This window comes from Nelusetta ayraudi, unplaced genomic scaffold (genome assembly GCF_046127955.1).
Source record: "Nelusetta ayraudi isolate G7.1 ecotype Tasmania unplaced genomic scaffold, CSIRO-AGI_Nayr_v1 ptg000071l, whole genome shotgun sequence".
In the NCBI taxonomy this organism is placed as follows: domain Eukaryota; kingdom Metazoa; phylum Chordata; class Actinopteri; order Tetraodontiformes; family Monacanthidae; genus Nelusetta; species Nelusetta ayraudi.
In genome coordinates, this window is record NW_027466121.1 from 216,361 (window position 1) to 231,729 (window position 15,369).

The 15,369-nt window shown below is 52.7% G+C and overlaps 1 protein-coding gene across 5 annotated transcripts in view; it reads left to right on the top strand.

Annotated features, from left to right (window-relative positions):
* The window catches only part of hipk2 (homeodomain interacting protein kinase 2), a 78,631-nt gene that overhangs the window by 10,930 nt on the left and 52,332 nt on the right, over window positions 1–15,369 (top strand). For all 5 annotated transcript variants that reach the window (XM_076042527.1, XM_076042528.1, XM_076042530.1 and 2 more), the window contains exon 2: window positions 8,415–9,651. In XM_076042527.1, the coding sequence (XP_075898642.1) occupies window positions 8,415–9,651 (1,237 nt within the window). The remainder of the gene's footprint in view (window positions 1–8,414; window positions 9,652–15,369) is intronic.

The window sequence follows — 15,369 nt, forward strand, 5'->3', positions numbered from 1 at the left end:
GTCAGTGACTGGTCATAGATATTAGTGCTGCAGTTGAAAAAAAACAAAAAACACTGCCATATATTATCAAAAGAGTATGGCAAAAAAAATAATTTTACTTCAGTACATTTTACAACCAGTACTTTTTATTTTTACTCGAGTAAAGGAGTTGAATCATTGCTTTTACTTTTACTTTTACTACTTTTACTTTTTTTTCTACAAGTATCCGTACATCACTTAAGTACATAATGTGAATACTTTGCAACCTCTTAAGAATGTGTAGGTTGTTGGTGCCGGTGAGTCACCTGACCTCACGACAAAAGGCATCTGCCGGCTGAATTAGTTTGATCTGCGGCCCTGACGGGCTCCGAGCTGCAGCAGCGTCAGCAGCAGCAGCAGCAGCAGCAGCAGCATCACACGCCCTGCTGAAATATCACACACCCTTGTCGCCCGGGGGTGGCATGTGCACCACTCTTGGCTCATGTTTGAGTGCAGAGTCCACAGGAAAAGTTGGGAAGGCTGGCACAGAGACATGTGACAGCTGCAGAGAGGGTTTTTTTTTTTTTTTTTTCCCTTCCTCCTTATCTCGGTCGTCTCGACACGTGAAAACGAGTTCTGACGCACAATCGGCGTGAAATTTTAAATGGCCCGGGCGGAGTGGCGGAGGGCAGGTCCATTTCGCCCCGCTTGCGTTTGGCTTCCTTTGAGCGTCTCTGGAAGCTGGACGTCCTGGTCTGTCGGCGCTTGTGATGTATGAGTGTTTTGAAAACACAGGAAGTGCCGCTAATGCCTCGGATTGTGAGTGGCGCACAGTCTTCCCCGGCAGGTTGGACCGGTTCCTCTGTTGTCGGGGGTTTGCAGCAGGGGGCGGAGCCTCACAGTGATCCCTTTATTGTGTGCGTGCATGTGCACATGTGTGTCTTTGTGATTGCGATTCCAATGCCTGTTTTTGTTAATGCATAACCATAGAAGTGATAATGGAGCCATTAAGGATCACAAGTGTGAGGATGTAAGTCACTCTTGTCATCCACTTGTCATGTGTGTGTGTGTGTGTGTGTGTGTGTGTGTGTGTGTGTGTGTGTGCAGTGTTAGCTGCAGCCCCCTGCTGGAGTTACACACACAGCAGGTCATTTCACATCAAACCTTCAGCAAACTTGCGATGCACCGTCAAACTCTTGACATCAGCGACTATCAGACCAGGAGGGAATTCTGGGAAGCTCGAGCCGTCCAGGAAGTCCTGCGCACACCCTCCGAAAAATAATTTCCCGTCCTTCCTCCTCCGTCCTCACAACCTCATTCTCACTTTGCGCCCCCCCTCCCCCTCCCTTTCCCCTCCCAATACACTGGACAAAAAAAAAAAGAAATTGCTTGAATTCCCAAACTGCGGCCATCTAATTCACTGCTTTAGATGTGATAATCATTTCTTACAATTCCGCGCCTCAAATGATTCAACGGGGATCAAATAAGTAAGTGATGGTGATTTTTTTTTTTTCCCTCTCTGAACCTTTCTCTCCCCCCCCCCCCACACCCCCCACACCCCCCCGCGTTGCTCTCATCTCTCTGCCAGTGGCCTGAGAAAACGAATGTAATTTCTGCATCTTTAGAGGCGCTTTGGAAATTAAATATTGAGAAACGGTCCCTTACAGAACCTCACTGAGGGTCAGTCTTTGTCTCTTTGAACCTAAAGGGTGTATGAGGACCAGAACAGTCCTTACTAGCTGACTGTTTTTTTTTTTTTGCAAAATCAAAACAATAATAATAACGCCACCGTTCACGCTACAAAAAAATAAAATAAAATCCCATCCTCCTCCTCCTCCTCCTCCTGAGATCAAACTGCCCCGCGGCCGCTGTTTGCTGCCACAATGTACATATCAGTGCATCCCCGCCGTCCCATTGTTGTCGTCTGTGGCAGGTCGCTGATCCAACAAACCTTCCACCCACGCTCCTTCCCTTCCCTTCCCTTCCCTCCCTCCCTCCTCGCGCAGTTTTATCTGGTTACAGTACATTTTGTCCAGCTGTCACTGTTGATCTTAATGACATAAAGGGAAGTGCTGGGCGGCGGGGCATTTCTTGCTGTGTGCTAATGATAAGGGGCAGGGGGGCGGGGGGGGTCGGGAAGGGGGAGTGCACGCTGGGGTACGGCTGCTTATCAGGTGCGTGTCCCTGCGTGGCCTTGCAACTGTGCATGGGTGTGTGTTTGTGTGCTCGGAGCAGTTTGCGCAGTGGACGATAGCGGTAGTGCAGCCGCGTGGCCCGAGCTAACAGGTGCTATCGGTTGGTTTTTTTTTCTCCTGTTTTCCACCGCGCATTGCTACACAAGTTTGCCAGCAACGTTGCACGTTGGCTTTATCTTTGAATTCCTTCTTTTCTTTTCTTTCTTTTCTCTCTGTGTGTCCATCCAGCTCGCTCTGCCTTCCTCCCAGTCTCTCCTCTTCCTCCTCCGCCTGTGTGTCTGGGTTCAGTGCCTGGTTAAGCTGACCTTGCAGCGCAAACAAGGCATTTTTTTCTTCTTTTTTTCCCCCCCGTTTTCGTTCACACAACGGCTGTTTTTATGGCCGCACTCGCGACGTGAATAGCGGAGCCCCTCCTTATCTCCGCCGCGGTCACGCCGGTGGTGCTCCAGCTTTGCTTTTCAGATTGCCAACGTTAATATTTCATCCCGCGAGCGGCGGACCGCGGCTCCGGCGGGATCCTGACGTCCTTTCGTCCCTCCTATCAGTTTGCGCAAATGTTTTGCCAACGCGAGGACATCTGTGCCGCCGGCCCCCGGGTGTCCGTTCCCGCTCGTGTACCCGCCCGCGCATGTGCTCCCGAACGGGCGCCGACGGAACGTGCCACCTCACATCGAACACAACATGCTGTGTCTTGGGCTGCTAAGAGTTCCAGGAAGGTTTTCTTGTTTGTTTGTTTGTTTGTTTGTTGTTGTTTTTTCAAGCTGACAGGCACACACACACACACACACACACACACAGCATTCATAACAGCCTCACGGGATGATGAATATGTGTACACACACATATACGTGTGCATGTGTGTATATATACATAAGTACAAGTGTATATATACAACATAGAAATGTATACACATATACGTATACATACATACATATATGTATATATATATATATATATATATGTATACATACATACATATACATATGTATACATATTTATATATATATGTATGTGTGTATATATATATACATACATACATACACATATACATACATATAAACCACACACATATATATACATATACATATATATGTATACACATATGCATATATAGATATACATATGTATATATGAACTGCATATATATATGCCTTATGTATATCTATATCTATCTATATGTATATCTCTCCCTCTCTCTCTCTCTCTATATATATATATATATGTATGTATATACACGTGTGTGTGTGTGTGTGTGTGTGTGTGTGTGTGTGTGTATTTGTGTGGTTTGTGGGGGGCATCTGAGCCGGTCAGAAATCTGCAGTCGGGATGTTTGCAAATGCTGATGGAGCGGCAGCCCTGCGTGACACTTCCTCCCCGCGAGCTCGTCTGATGCATTATTCTATAAATAAGCCGAGATGAGGGAGCTAAAAACGCAGACGGGTTAGCAGTCAATAGTCGTCATGGGTTTGGAGGGGGGGAGGGCGGGGAGAGGAGGAGGAGGAGGAGGAGGGACAGGCGTCGTGTGCAGCGCTTCGGAGCTCCAGCTCACCCGCCGAGAGGCTGAGCTCATCCACCACGCCGGAACACGCGGGTCCTGGCTGCTCCGCGCGGACAGCGTGTGCTTCCTCTGTTGCGCCGCTCGCACATTAATTTAACCCCTCAACGCCGGCCGGCCCCCCGCTACAAGTGTTTCCCCCGAAGCCTTTTTGGAGGCGTGACGTGGAGGCGGTGTACAAAAAAAACGCTCAAACTGCAAATTCAGCCAGTAGCTGCTGAAAACGCTCAATGGGAAATTGGATTGTTCGTTTGTCAGCTTAGCTCCGCCGGGTGTCCCCTCCGCCAGGTGTTGCCCACCAGATGAATTCAAGCCACCCCTCTGGCTCAATATCAGGCTGAGACTCTCCGGTTTGGTCCCGCCCTCTGGTTGTCTCAGCTGAGGACGGGAGGGTTTGGCGGGGGGTCAAAGGTGCAGCGGCCAGTGGCCCCAATAACCAAATGCAAACAGCACGATAACGGAGTTAATGCTTCGTCTAGACAGTCAGGAGTTCCGTCACTTGTCAGCTTTGGCTTCAACCGAGACACTGCACACGTTGGGGTTGGGGTGAGGTGAGGTAGGGGGAAGTTGTCCAGTAAGAGGACAGGGACAGGAAGTAGTCCAGATATATATATACCCGGTAGATCAGCGTTCCTCAACTGGTGGCTTGCGGGCCTGGGTCGCAGCTTTGCTCCAGTTTCCATTTTTCTTTTTTTTTTTATATATATTGATTAGGACAATGCACATCAATGGACATGTCAGCAAAAGCATCAATCTAAATATGCTGGAGTTAGCATGAATGCTAATTTTAATCTGTTGTCCTAAAACAGATTTTTAGAAACATACACTTTCACAAATAGATAAAACATGCAAAGATCTTACGAACTGAATTAGTTCCAATTCACACACAAAAGATAAGAAGATTACTCATGAGAGCAGGTCCCATTTGTTATTAACCACTGCTCAAGGGTCTTTTTTTAAAGGTGGTGTAGTTGTGACAGCTTCTGACATGAGCTGCCAGTGAGTTTCCAGGACCGTGTTGGCAGTTTGCGTTGCATGACACCCAATTCAATTCAATCATTTTCAATCATTTATCTACTAGACATGATAGAAAGTGGGCTAGTGTTTTATTTTTGTGGAATGAATTTGGGTTGAGACTTCATAAGGGAGAAAAAATGTGGGTCCTGAGACTGAGTTGAGAACCACTTCCATAGATCAAGCAGACGGATCTGAACAAATGCTAGTTGCGCCATTACCATGACTCCTCTTACGTGCCCGCTGAGCGAGGAACCAATCACAAGAGGGGGGGGGACCGCTCGGCAGGTCCGCCGGCGTCCAAACGCATCCTCGTCCAATAGCCTCTGTCAGCGGAGAGCGAGCGACGGCTTCAGTAAAGGGCGAGCGGATAGAAGCGGGTCACATGCGAGGGCCACTCGCGGCCACGCTCCGCTCCCCTCGCGCCTCCTCCCCGGCCTCACATGGCCTCGCAGAAACGGCCCTGATCCTCCCAAAAAGAAGATTAACGGGGCCCTGACGGAGCAGTAATCTCTCGCTGGAAATACCGAGCGCTGCCTTTTTTTAACGCGGCGCTCCCAAACACATAGAGAGAGAGAGAGACAGGAGGAGAAGAAGAAGAAGAAGAAGAAGAAGAAGAAGAAGAAGAAGAAGAAGAAGAAGAAGAAAAGTGCCGTCCTTCCTGATTCCGCCACATCCACGCGCGGCGTTCCGGCGGTCTTGCTAAACGGAGCGGCCGCGGCTCATTGAAGGCGCTCCAGCATTGTGGAGCGCACAACAATACAGCGGACCTTTCGGAGTCGCTCTCCTGGCGCCGAGTTGAGAAATTCAAATAAACTTCAATATGACATTTGCAAGGAAAGGTTCTCTCACCGCGTGTGTTTGTCTCGGCCGGTGGGGGTGGTCTTTTTTTTTTTCTCCCCCCCCCGCTTCAGATAATAGGAGTATAAATATGTTTGAACTTCAGTCTGGCCGGCGAGGGATTCATGGCGAGCGTCTAAACGGTCACATTGTGGATTGTGTACGCCGGCGTGAGATAACATTCCAGCCGCGTGACCTCTCACTCCTGGCCCACTCCGTCCTGCGTCCAGCACGGGGGTCTTTATGTTGGCCTTGGTCCTCCTGGAGAGTGTTTTCCCAGATAAAACGCTCTGAAATCACATTTCTTCGTCATTGAGGCCGTTTTCAACACGTCGCTATCAAGCGACGAACCTTTCCGTCGCGGCGCAAATTTTGACACTCTCTTTTGTGGCGCGACTGGACTTTGCGAGACCCTCTCAGACGCTGGTATTTTCTATAAGGGGCACAGGCTAGCCCGTCCCGTCCCGTCCGTCCGTCCTCCCTTCCTGTGCGACTCTCATCCATCAGGGCGCCCAGCGGCGGCGTTGACGCCACCCTGTGACGCAACCCCATCATTCAAATTATTTTTAGCGTAAAGTCCAGGCACAGGAATTGGTAATCCAAGGAGTGACATCTGGCCTTCGGGGCTTATGTGATTAGCACAGAGTCTTGCCCCGAATAGCGTAGCGGACGATCTTCATTACCTGGCCGGCCGAAGCCGCAGCGCAAACATTCGGTTCGCGGACGGCGAATTTTCCATACATGTGCGCGTTTGGGCGCGTACGTGCCCACGAATGCGCAACGTATTTCATGGCCGACGTCGCAGGCGCCGCGGAGGGAAACGGTCTGCGTCTGCTAGCGAAGCGCTTAAAGCCTCGCCGGAGCTTAACAGTGAGCCCTCTAATGTGCGGCACAGCTCCAATCCGGCAGCATTAGGGCTAAGACCAGATGACCACGCAGATAGCTGGCGAGCCCAGCCGAGGTCGGGGAGTATCTGGGGGGGCGGGGGGGGGGCGGGCGGGCGAAAAAAGACATTAAAAAAATCCTAAAGAGGAGGAGGAGGAAGGAGGAAGGAGAGAAGAGGTTAGAGGAGTTAAAAAAGACAAATGACGCAAAGTAGAGTGGAGGGCTGCCAACTTCCTACTAAATTAATCATCATCACTGCTCAGAGGGCTAATAATGACAAAGCGCGCCGCCCTCCTCCCTGCTCCAGGTCCGCCCGCTCCTCCCGTCCTGCGGGGGGCGACGGGCCTCTAATTACGTCTGAGCCGAGCAACACTTCCCACCTTTGAAGACGCCTGTTGAAACACACAAAAAAAGCAGCGGGTTTTTTTTTTTTTTTTTTTTTTTTTTTTTTTCTTCCCTCCCCCACTCCCGCTGCTCTTAACCAGCAAACAAACTGCGAAGCCGTGTTTGCGCGGATTGATTGTGTTTGTGTTGGAGCTCCGACCGTCAGCGTCCCGCTTGATCAGAGGCGGCGGCCAGGTGGAAGCTCTTAGTTTGTTTTTTTTGTTTTTTTGGCGGGAAAAACCTCCATTTCAGTTTTTTTTTTATTTCGGCTGGACCTTATTCTAATGTAGCGTGACTTGCTTTCCTATAATCTGTCTGTGTGCGTGCGTGCGTGCGTGTGTGTCTGTAATAATCATTTTGGCGTTACTGACAAGCCTGTTTTGCAGAGTAGAGAGGGAGAGATAAAGAAAAGGGGGACTATTTTTGGGCGTTTGTTTGCTTGGAGAGGCTTTTGCTTATTCTGAGGCAGCTCGTTCCCAGGAGTTCAGCGCACTGTGTGTGCGCGCACTGCAGTTTTTTTTTTTTTTTTTTTTTTGCTTTTGTTGTGCCGTCGCCGGGATCTGTAGTTGAGAGAGAGTTCATTGCCCCCCCCCCCACCCTCGCCGCCGCCGCCACCGCTCTCACAGCCACTTCGGGCTCGGGCCGGCCTTCTCCCCCCCGAACGCCTCTCCCTGAGAGCTGCGTCATGCGCGGCCAGCTAGCCGGTCAGGGTCGCCTAGCGAAGGAAGGAAATTGCTATCATTCCTTTTTTCTTTGTGTTATTTTTTTTTGTTGTTGTTTACAGGTTTTTGTGTTGTGTAGACCAGTGGTTCCCAACTGGTGGAGTCTCAGGAACCACATTTTTTTTTCCTTATCATGAAGTTGCATCCCAAATTCATTCCACAGCACTCCAATTAGTTGTTGAATTGTGTGTCCTGCAAAATAAATGCCCAACATTTTCTATAGAAATATATTTCTTTCAAAATAAGGGAAACTGCCGACAAAGCTGCGACCCAATCAAAACAGCTCCGCGACCCACATTAGGGTCGCGACCCACCAGTTGAGAAACACTTGTGTGGACTCTTTCGTCCGCAGCGGTCCCGCAGATGGACAGAGTTGGAAAATGCCATTTCCTCTCCTCCGCTCTGCATATCGAGGCCTTCTTATCTTTTCTGCCAGATATTCTTCACTCGTCTTTTGCGTGCATGAAAATGAATATCAGCGCTTTTTAAAAAAAAAAAGAAAAAGAAAGAAATAGCCCCACTCTCACTTCCTCAGAACTTTAGTCACAGGCCGTTTCACATTGTATCTGCCGCCGTCCACCGCCGGCCATTAATGTCGAAGCCAGATATGCCCGGTCAGAATGTGAGCCGGCGGCTCGCGACGCGACGCCGTCTTGAGGGGGTTTTTCACGACGCTGACGCATCAGCGAACGCTGGTGGAAGCGACCCGCTCTGACCCCCCCGAGCTGTCCTTATTTAAAGCGTGTCGCTCGTGTTTCAGACGCTCTCAATTTTCTAACATCTCGTTTTCAACCCGCACCCCCCCCCACCCCCACCCCCCCCCCCACCCACCTCCCCCACCACCTCTCTCTCTCTCTGCAGGTATGGCCTCGCAAGTGCAAGTGTTCTCCCCTCACACTCTCCAGTCAAGTGCCTTCTTTAGCGTGAAGAAGCTGAAGGTGGAGCAGAGTTGCAACTGGGATATGACAGGATACGGCACGGCGCACAGCAAAGTCTACAGCAGCCATCATCACCACCACCACCACCACCACCACAGCGGCAAGAACTTGTCGGCCGGCGGCGGAGGTGGCGGCGGCGCCCCCCCACTCACCATCAACAGCTCCCTGCAGGTGCCCTACGAGCAGGCGCTCATCTTCCCGGCCAGCGCCGGCCACATCGTGGTGGCCTCAGCCAGCAGCACTTCGGGGACCGTGGGGTCTCTGCTGGGCGGCGTAGGCGGAGGCGGAGGCGGCAGCAGCAGCAACGGCAGCGGCGGAGGAGGAGGACTCGGAGTTCTGGGCGTCCACAACCTGACGCGACGCAGCACGGTCAGCCTACTGGACACGTACCAGCGATGCGGGCTTAAGCGCAAGAGCGAGGAGCTGGACAACAACAACAGCAGCGTGCAGATCATCGAGGAGCACGGCCCGCACATGATCCAGAACGGGGGCGCGGCCGGCGGGGCGGTCGGCGGCGGGGCGGGGGCGGGTGCCACCACGGCGGCCACCACCACCACCTCCACCACCGCCACGTCCAAGAACAGCGGCGCCAACAGCGAGGGCGACTACCAGCTGGTACAGCACGAGGTGCTCTGCTCCATGACCAACACCTACGAGGTGCTGGAGTTCCTGGGCCGGGGCACCTTCGGCCAGGTGGTCAAGTGCTGGAAGAGGGGCACCAGTGAGATCGTGGCCATCAAGATCCTGAAGAACCACCCGTCGTACGCCCGGCAGGGCCAGATCGAGGTGAGCATCCTGGCGCGGCTGAGCACGGAGAGCGCCGACGACTACAACTTTGTCCGCGCCTACGAGTGCTTCCAGCACAAGAACCACACGTGCCTGGTGTTCGAGATGCTGGAGCAGAACCTGTACGACTTCCTCAAGCAGAACAAGTTCAGCCCGCTGCCGCTCAAGTACATCCGGCCCGTGCTGCAGCAGGTGGCCGCCGCGCTGATGAAGCTCAAGAGCCTGGGGCTGATCCACGCCGACCTGAAGCCCGAGAACATCATGCTGGTGGACCCGTCCCGGCAGCCCTACCGGGTCAAGGTCATCGACTTCGGCTCGGCCAGCCACGTGTCCAAGGCCGTCTGCTCCACTTACCTACAGTCCAGATACTACAGGTAAGAGCCGCTGCTACTGCTTCTGCTACTGCTGGGTTTGTTGCGAGACGGAAACTATAAAGAATCCCTGATTGACACGTTTCCCCCAACGCGAGATCTTTGTTTTGGGTTTGCACGGTCGATGGGTTTTCGATTCATCTCCACTTTTAAAAGGAACTATTTTCTCATCCTCGTCGAGCAAAGTGTTTGGCAGAGCGGCCGCGTTGGCTCGGGTTACGTCTGCTCTTCGCTCTGATTTCCGCCGCGGCTCTCTGTGTGCGCTTACCGCAGACGAGTTTTGCCCGAAATCGAGTTGCTTTGATGATCCTCGCTATCGAGTCGGTGAACTCTCCTGCAGTCAGCGTCAGAGCCGAATTTCAAAAGAAAGAGGAGAGGCGAAAGTGCTTTCGTCCCCGTCCTTTTCGCAAGGGCTTGGCCACGGGTCTCACTCACGCTAGGCGACGGGGGCGCCTGTCACGTTTGGTGGCAGGCTGCCTGCGGGTTCTCAGTTCGCCTCCCCTGCTCGCTTACTCGGGACCCTCGCGCTCCCATCAGTGTCCGTTGGCTCCCATTTCGCCCCGGGGTGGAGATGAGGGGGGTTAGCCTGAGTTCCCCTGTAATATGTGCCTGTAATCCACACCGCCAGGGCCCTGCATTAGAACCAGATGAGTCTCCGGGAAGGCCTCGACTTCCTCTCCCACCACCTCTTCAACAGTCTTCACTTTTTTTTAATTCTTTTTTTTGCTTTTACTTCTCAGCCGTTGCAAAACAGCGCGTTTCTCTCGCTGCAGAGGCGGCAGCACCGGGGGTAAAAAAAAAAAAAGCTGCGCGAGGAATTTTCAACATGTGTGTGCACGGAGACGGAGCGAGAGAGAGAGATGGTTTGTTTGAGACTCGTGGCATTTTTCATGGCGCTGTGGGAGGAACAGGTGTGTGTGTGTGTGTGTGTGTGTATGTGTGTGTGTGGTGTCACGCATGGCCCACAAACGTTCGCTCAGACAAACACACGCCAGGTGGTTGGCCCTGCGAGAGCGAGCGCGCGCGCGGCCAGCTTTGAAAAGAAGGTTTGTGGCCCCGCCGATCTTAACGGCTTTGCTCCCGGCATTTAAAATATGTAACGCCGAGGAGCACAGTTTCCTCTTAAAACGACAGGGCGGTGAAACGCATCCGCGCGGCTTCATCAGGACCCGCGTGTTTTGCAACCTGCGTCACCCGCCGAGTGTTGCGCACGTCCCCGGGGGGGGATTGGCCCGAGCCCATGGACAGGGTGTAGCGAGCGGCCGTTTTAGTAGCTCCTCCATCCGCAGATAAAGACCGCTAATAGCCTGTCGCTGCTGCAACCGGGCTGCAGGTCAACTACTTGGGCTGGAAAAAATGTTCCTGTTTGTTCCTTTCTGGGAGTGACAAGTGGTGGAGAGCGAGGGGATCATCCCTTCATTTCCTCCCGGGCAGCGTAGGAAGGGGCGGAGGGAGGTTGATGTTGACTGGAAAATTACCCGCTAGCTGCGGGAGAACTCCAGACCAGTGACCCTGCGCTGCTGTGTGTGTGTGTGTGTGTGTGTGTGTGTGTGTGTGTGTGTGTGTGAGAAACACAAACAAGTGTATGTTGGTGCATTTGTCACAGTGCAGTTATTTGTGTGTTAAGCTGTGTACCATCAGGGCGGTACAGGCTTACGACCTACATGGGACCTCTCCAGGCACTTCCCGGTTCCCAGTCCCAGTGTGCGTGCGCGTCAGGTTCACTGGCAACTTGAAATTTTTTCCGTATTCGGGCCCCCGCAATAAAGCGGCAACTTGTCCAGGGTCCAACCGTGCCGCGTGATAGTCCGCAGTCGCACTGAGCGCAGAAGAAGCCGAGGCAGAAGACTTTGGATTGGATGGATGGAGGCGTTTTGTGCTAGCTTGAAGAGCGGGACGCCGCTGAGATGAAACTGGTGTTGGTTTCAAAGACAGACCTCAGGGGAGGACGCGGGCAACGCGGGCGTCTTAGACGTTTTCTGTTTCTTTTATGCCGACGACGCCCTTTTATTGGCCGAGGGGGTAAATATTTGCACTTGCAGGCGGGACGTTCTAGCTAGGACCTGCAGCGTCGTCGTCTTTAGCATTAGCATTAGCGGCCCGTTGTTTTTTTATTTATTTTTTTATGATCCTGCGTACATGTTTTGGCAAGGAGAGGTGAAATTGAATAAAACCGCAGAGACTCTTGAGAGCTGGCTGCGAGTTTCCGTCTCCCTCTTTCTCCAACGCTTTCGTGGAAATGACGGCGAACGAGCTGCGCTTGTAGCTGCAAAAAAAAGAAAAAGAAAAGCCGACACACTTTCCGCTCCTGCTCTCACGGACGGGGGTGGGGGGGGGGGGGCGGTTTCATAGCCCGCGGAAGTGTCGCGGACAGCCGTGAGGCCGTGCGCGGCTCGCAAATTACTTATGGATTTTCCACAAGGTTGACTCATGCAAATAAAAGACGGGTCGTCAAGGTAAAAGGAGCAACGCGCTACTCGCAGGAACGCGCTTGAGGCGTCTCCGCTCTGTTGGCTCGGCCACGCCGACGATCCAGACTCGTGTTGCTGAGCTCATCTGTCCTTGTCACAGGTCCGTCTCTCCGGCACCTCGACACTCGGGGGGGGGGGGGCGGAGGCGCGGGCGGCGGGTTGCCTTGTGCTTTAATGCAGTTTTCTCCTTTGTTATTCAAATATGTTCAAACCCTCCCCTCCCCAACCCCAACCTTCCTCCTCCTAGCGGTTTGCTAATGATGTAACAGATAATCTGGCCGGTCAAGCTTACCCTGTGCAAAATAAGGGGATTATTGTCTTGTCCCGGTTGAGCATGTTTGCCCTATTTATCTCATCGCGTAAAGGCCATTACATATGTGGAATTTAGAGGGAGGGATTTTTTTTGTTTTTTTAGATTGTTCCAAGTACACATTCATTTTCTTGAAGCACTTCAGTTCCCGGTACTTCGCCCTGTTGTCGGTTCTTCTCCTTGTGACGGGCGAGCCAATAAACAACCAAAGCCTAATTTGTCTAATTGTGGGAAAAATCATGTTCCTATGCACCGACAGAGATGCTTGTCAGAGGGTCTTGGCACTCGTTTTTTACGAGGGCCGTTCCTGCAACGCTCATAAAGTGCCAACTCGCAATGGAGATTAGGAATTTGGTTTTAATGGTCCGTGTCGAGGCTCCTCGACTATTTTCTACTTTCCGAGAGTGCAAAGAGCTAAAATAGAAAAGAAAGAGTGACTTGACTGCATTCGGGTTCCTCCTCAGGATCGCTCGCGATCACTTATGGTGTTGCGGATCACTTTGCAGCTGGTGTACGTGCAGAGTCGAGTGGCCTCGCTCAATCACCGTTAGACAAGAGGACGGAGCAATTTCCCCTTCAATAATTAGACGTATCAATATTAACAGCGCAGTGGTCTGGAGCTGCGACGGCGTCCTGCGCCGCGCTCGGCGCCACCTGCCAGCGCGAAGACGTTACTCGGAAACGCACGCGTTGCCGACTCCGCGTCTTCGACGTGCAGCGGGCGGCGCCCCACCCCGCCCCCCAGGGGGACGGGGGAGGGGCTCGTTGACGTCACCGCGGCTGTGAAGCGGCCGAGACGCTCTTATAGCGTGAAGGCCAAAGTCCTCTGGCAGCAGATGGAAACCTTCACCCAGAAGCTTGCGCGGTGGCTGCGCGGCATTTTCTCCTTCCGCTTTTAGAGGCGGGACATTTGGCCGCGGAGAGTGGCAGCCGGCGCTACAGACAGGATCTCCTGACGGGGGCCCCCGGCGTCTGGCGTTAGCTTTAATAACTGATGAAATATGTATCTGTCTCCGTCGAGGGCTGCCGCTGTGAGGCAGCTCCAGACACCCCCCCCCCGCCTCAACACCAACCCCCGGTGAAAGACGAGCTCCGGCCCCACCTGTCTATCTGCCTCGCTATCTTGTTGTTAGCGTTGCGCAACCGCACCGACGGGGGTGAGCGTTCCAGCACATTTAGCCTGCCTCCGTGCCAAAACATCAAGGGGGCGCTTTAATGAACGAGGTTGCTATTAGTTACTGCTCTGTGAAGCGTGCGTACGTGTGCGCGCGCGCGTGTGTGTGTGTGTGTGTGTGTGTGTGTGTGTGTGTGTGTTGCAAAACGTGAAAGAGAGCTCGGTGAACGGCAGGATTGGGTAAAAGAGATAAACTGGGCAAAAGAAAGAAAGAAAGAGAAATGGAAAGAGAAGAACCGCGGTGCAGGTGTTGTTTTTGTGCAGATTGAGCAGCTTGATGGTTGAAGAGAGCGAGGTCGGGGGGGGGGCACGGGGGGACGGGGTAGAGGTTGCTGTTTTGCAATCACCCGACTCCTGGAACTGTGCTTCTTACATTCCCTCCAGCACAGACAGATTATCGTCATTAATAATGCAAATTAAATTGTATTGCGTTCGGACGGCTCCTGCTCCTGCTCCTGCTCCTGCTCCTGCTCCTGCTCCTGCTCCTGCTCCTGCTCCTGCTCCTGCTCCTGCTGCTGCTGCGTGCATGCGGTGCAAGTTGCTGCTCTTTAGGTGACTTCCTGGTTCGACTCGCTCTTCAATTTGCCTCACGGCCGCTCAGCTCCCGTCCTGCTGCTGCTGCTGCTGAAGGAGCTGCAGGAGCCGTCGGTTATTACAGGCGACGCGCCGATGGAAAGAGGAGCCGCCTTAAAAAAAAAAATGCTGCGATTCACTTGTTTGCTTTTTACGGCCCATCGCAGCGCCTCGACTCGCATGACGGAATCTTAATAACCCCCCCATCCCCCATCTCCAATATGTCGTCCGTCCGCGCGTCTCCTCCGCGGAGACGGCTATCTGCTAAGCCAATTAGCCACCACTTCCGTCGGCCCCTCGCTGTCACTCCGGCAAACAGTGAGAGGGGGACGTATTTCAGCGAAACTATCGACGGGCTGCCCGGATATGCTCGTTTGTGTTTGTGTTTGCACAGCGTCATGCTACCAGAGAGAGAGAGAGAGAAAGAGCGAGAGAGAGAGAGCGAGAGAGCTCCGGCGATAAGACGGCTTTCCGAGTTCCGCCGCATCCCCCCCGTCTCATCCTCGCCTCGCGCTCTTTGTTCTCCCTCCCGCCGTTCAATTTCCATACGTTTCCCTCGATGCTAAGCCGACGGAAATTAAGCCGCCTTGATAAAAAACGCAGCGAGACGCCCACTCCGGTTCGCCCGGGCCGTCCGGCTCCTCCTCCTCGTCCATCGGTTTGCGTGAAACGTTTAATTTTTATTCTTTGCGTTTTTTTGTTTTTTTTATACCCACCTAGAAGCGGCCTTTCCGTCACCCCTTGAATTGCGCAAAAACCTAAATATCGCAATGAAAAAAACGGTAATGGAAACACTTAAACTCTGATAAAAACCTCTCAAATATCGCTAAAAGGTGTTGACGCTCTCATGAGATGGGTTTTCAGACCTATCAGTATAGAAGTATATGGCAAAAGTGTCATGGAAACGCTTTTTTTTTCCCGCATTTGCACGTGACCAGTTCACTTCACCGTGAAAACGTAGACGTTCCCGCAGGATTTTCTGAGAATTACGCCTCGTGCGCTTCACGCCGTTCAACGAAGACATCTGCAAATTGCACTTTTATAGATAATTAACGCGCGTTAGCTCATTAGCTTTCAGGGCGGCCGGCGCAAGCAGGGACTTGTTCGGCCTTCCAGGTGTTGGCTGGCTCTGCAGCAGCGGCTCTGGCGATGGGCCTGGTGGGGGGAATCGTAAAGAACGCATGCCGCGGGTC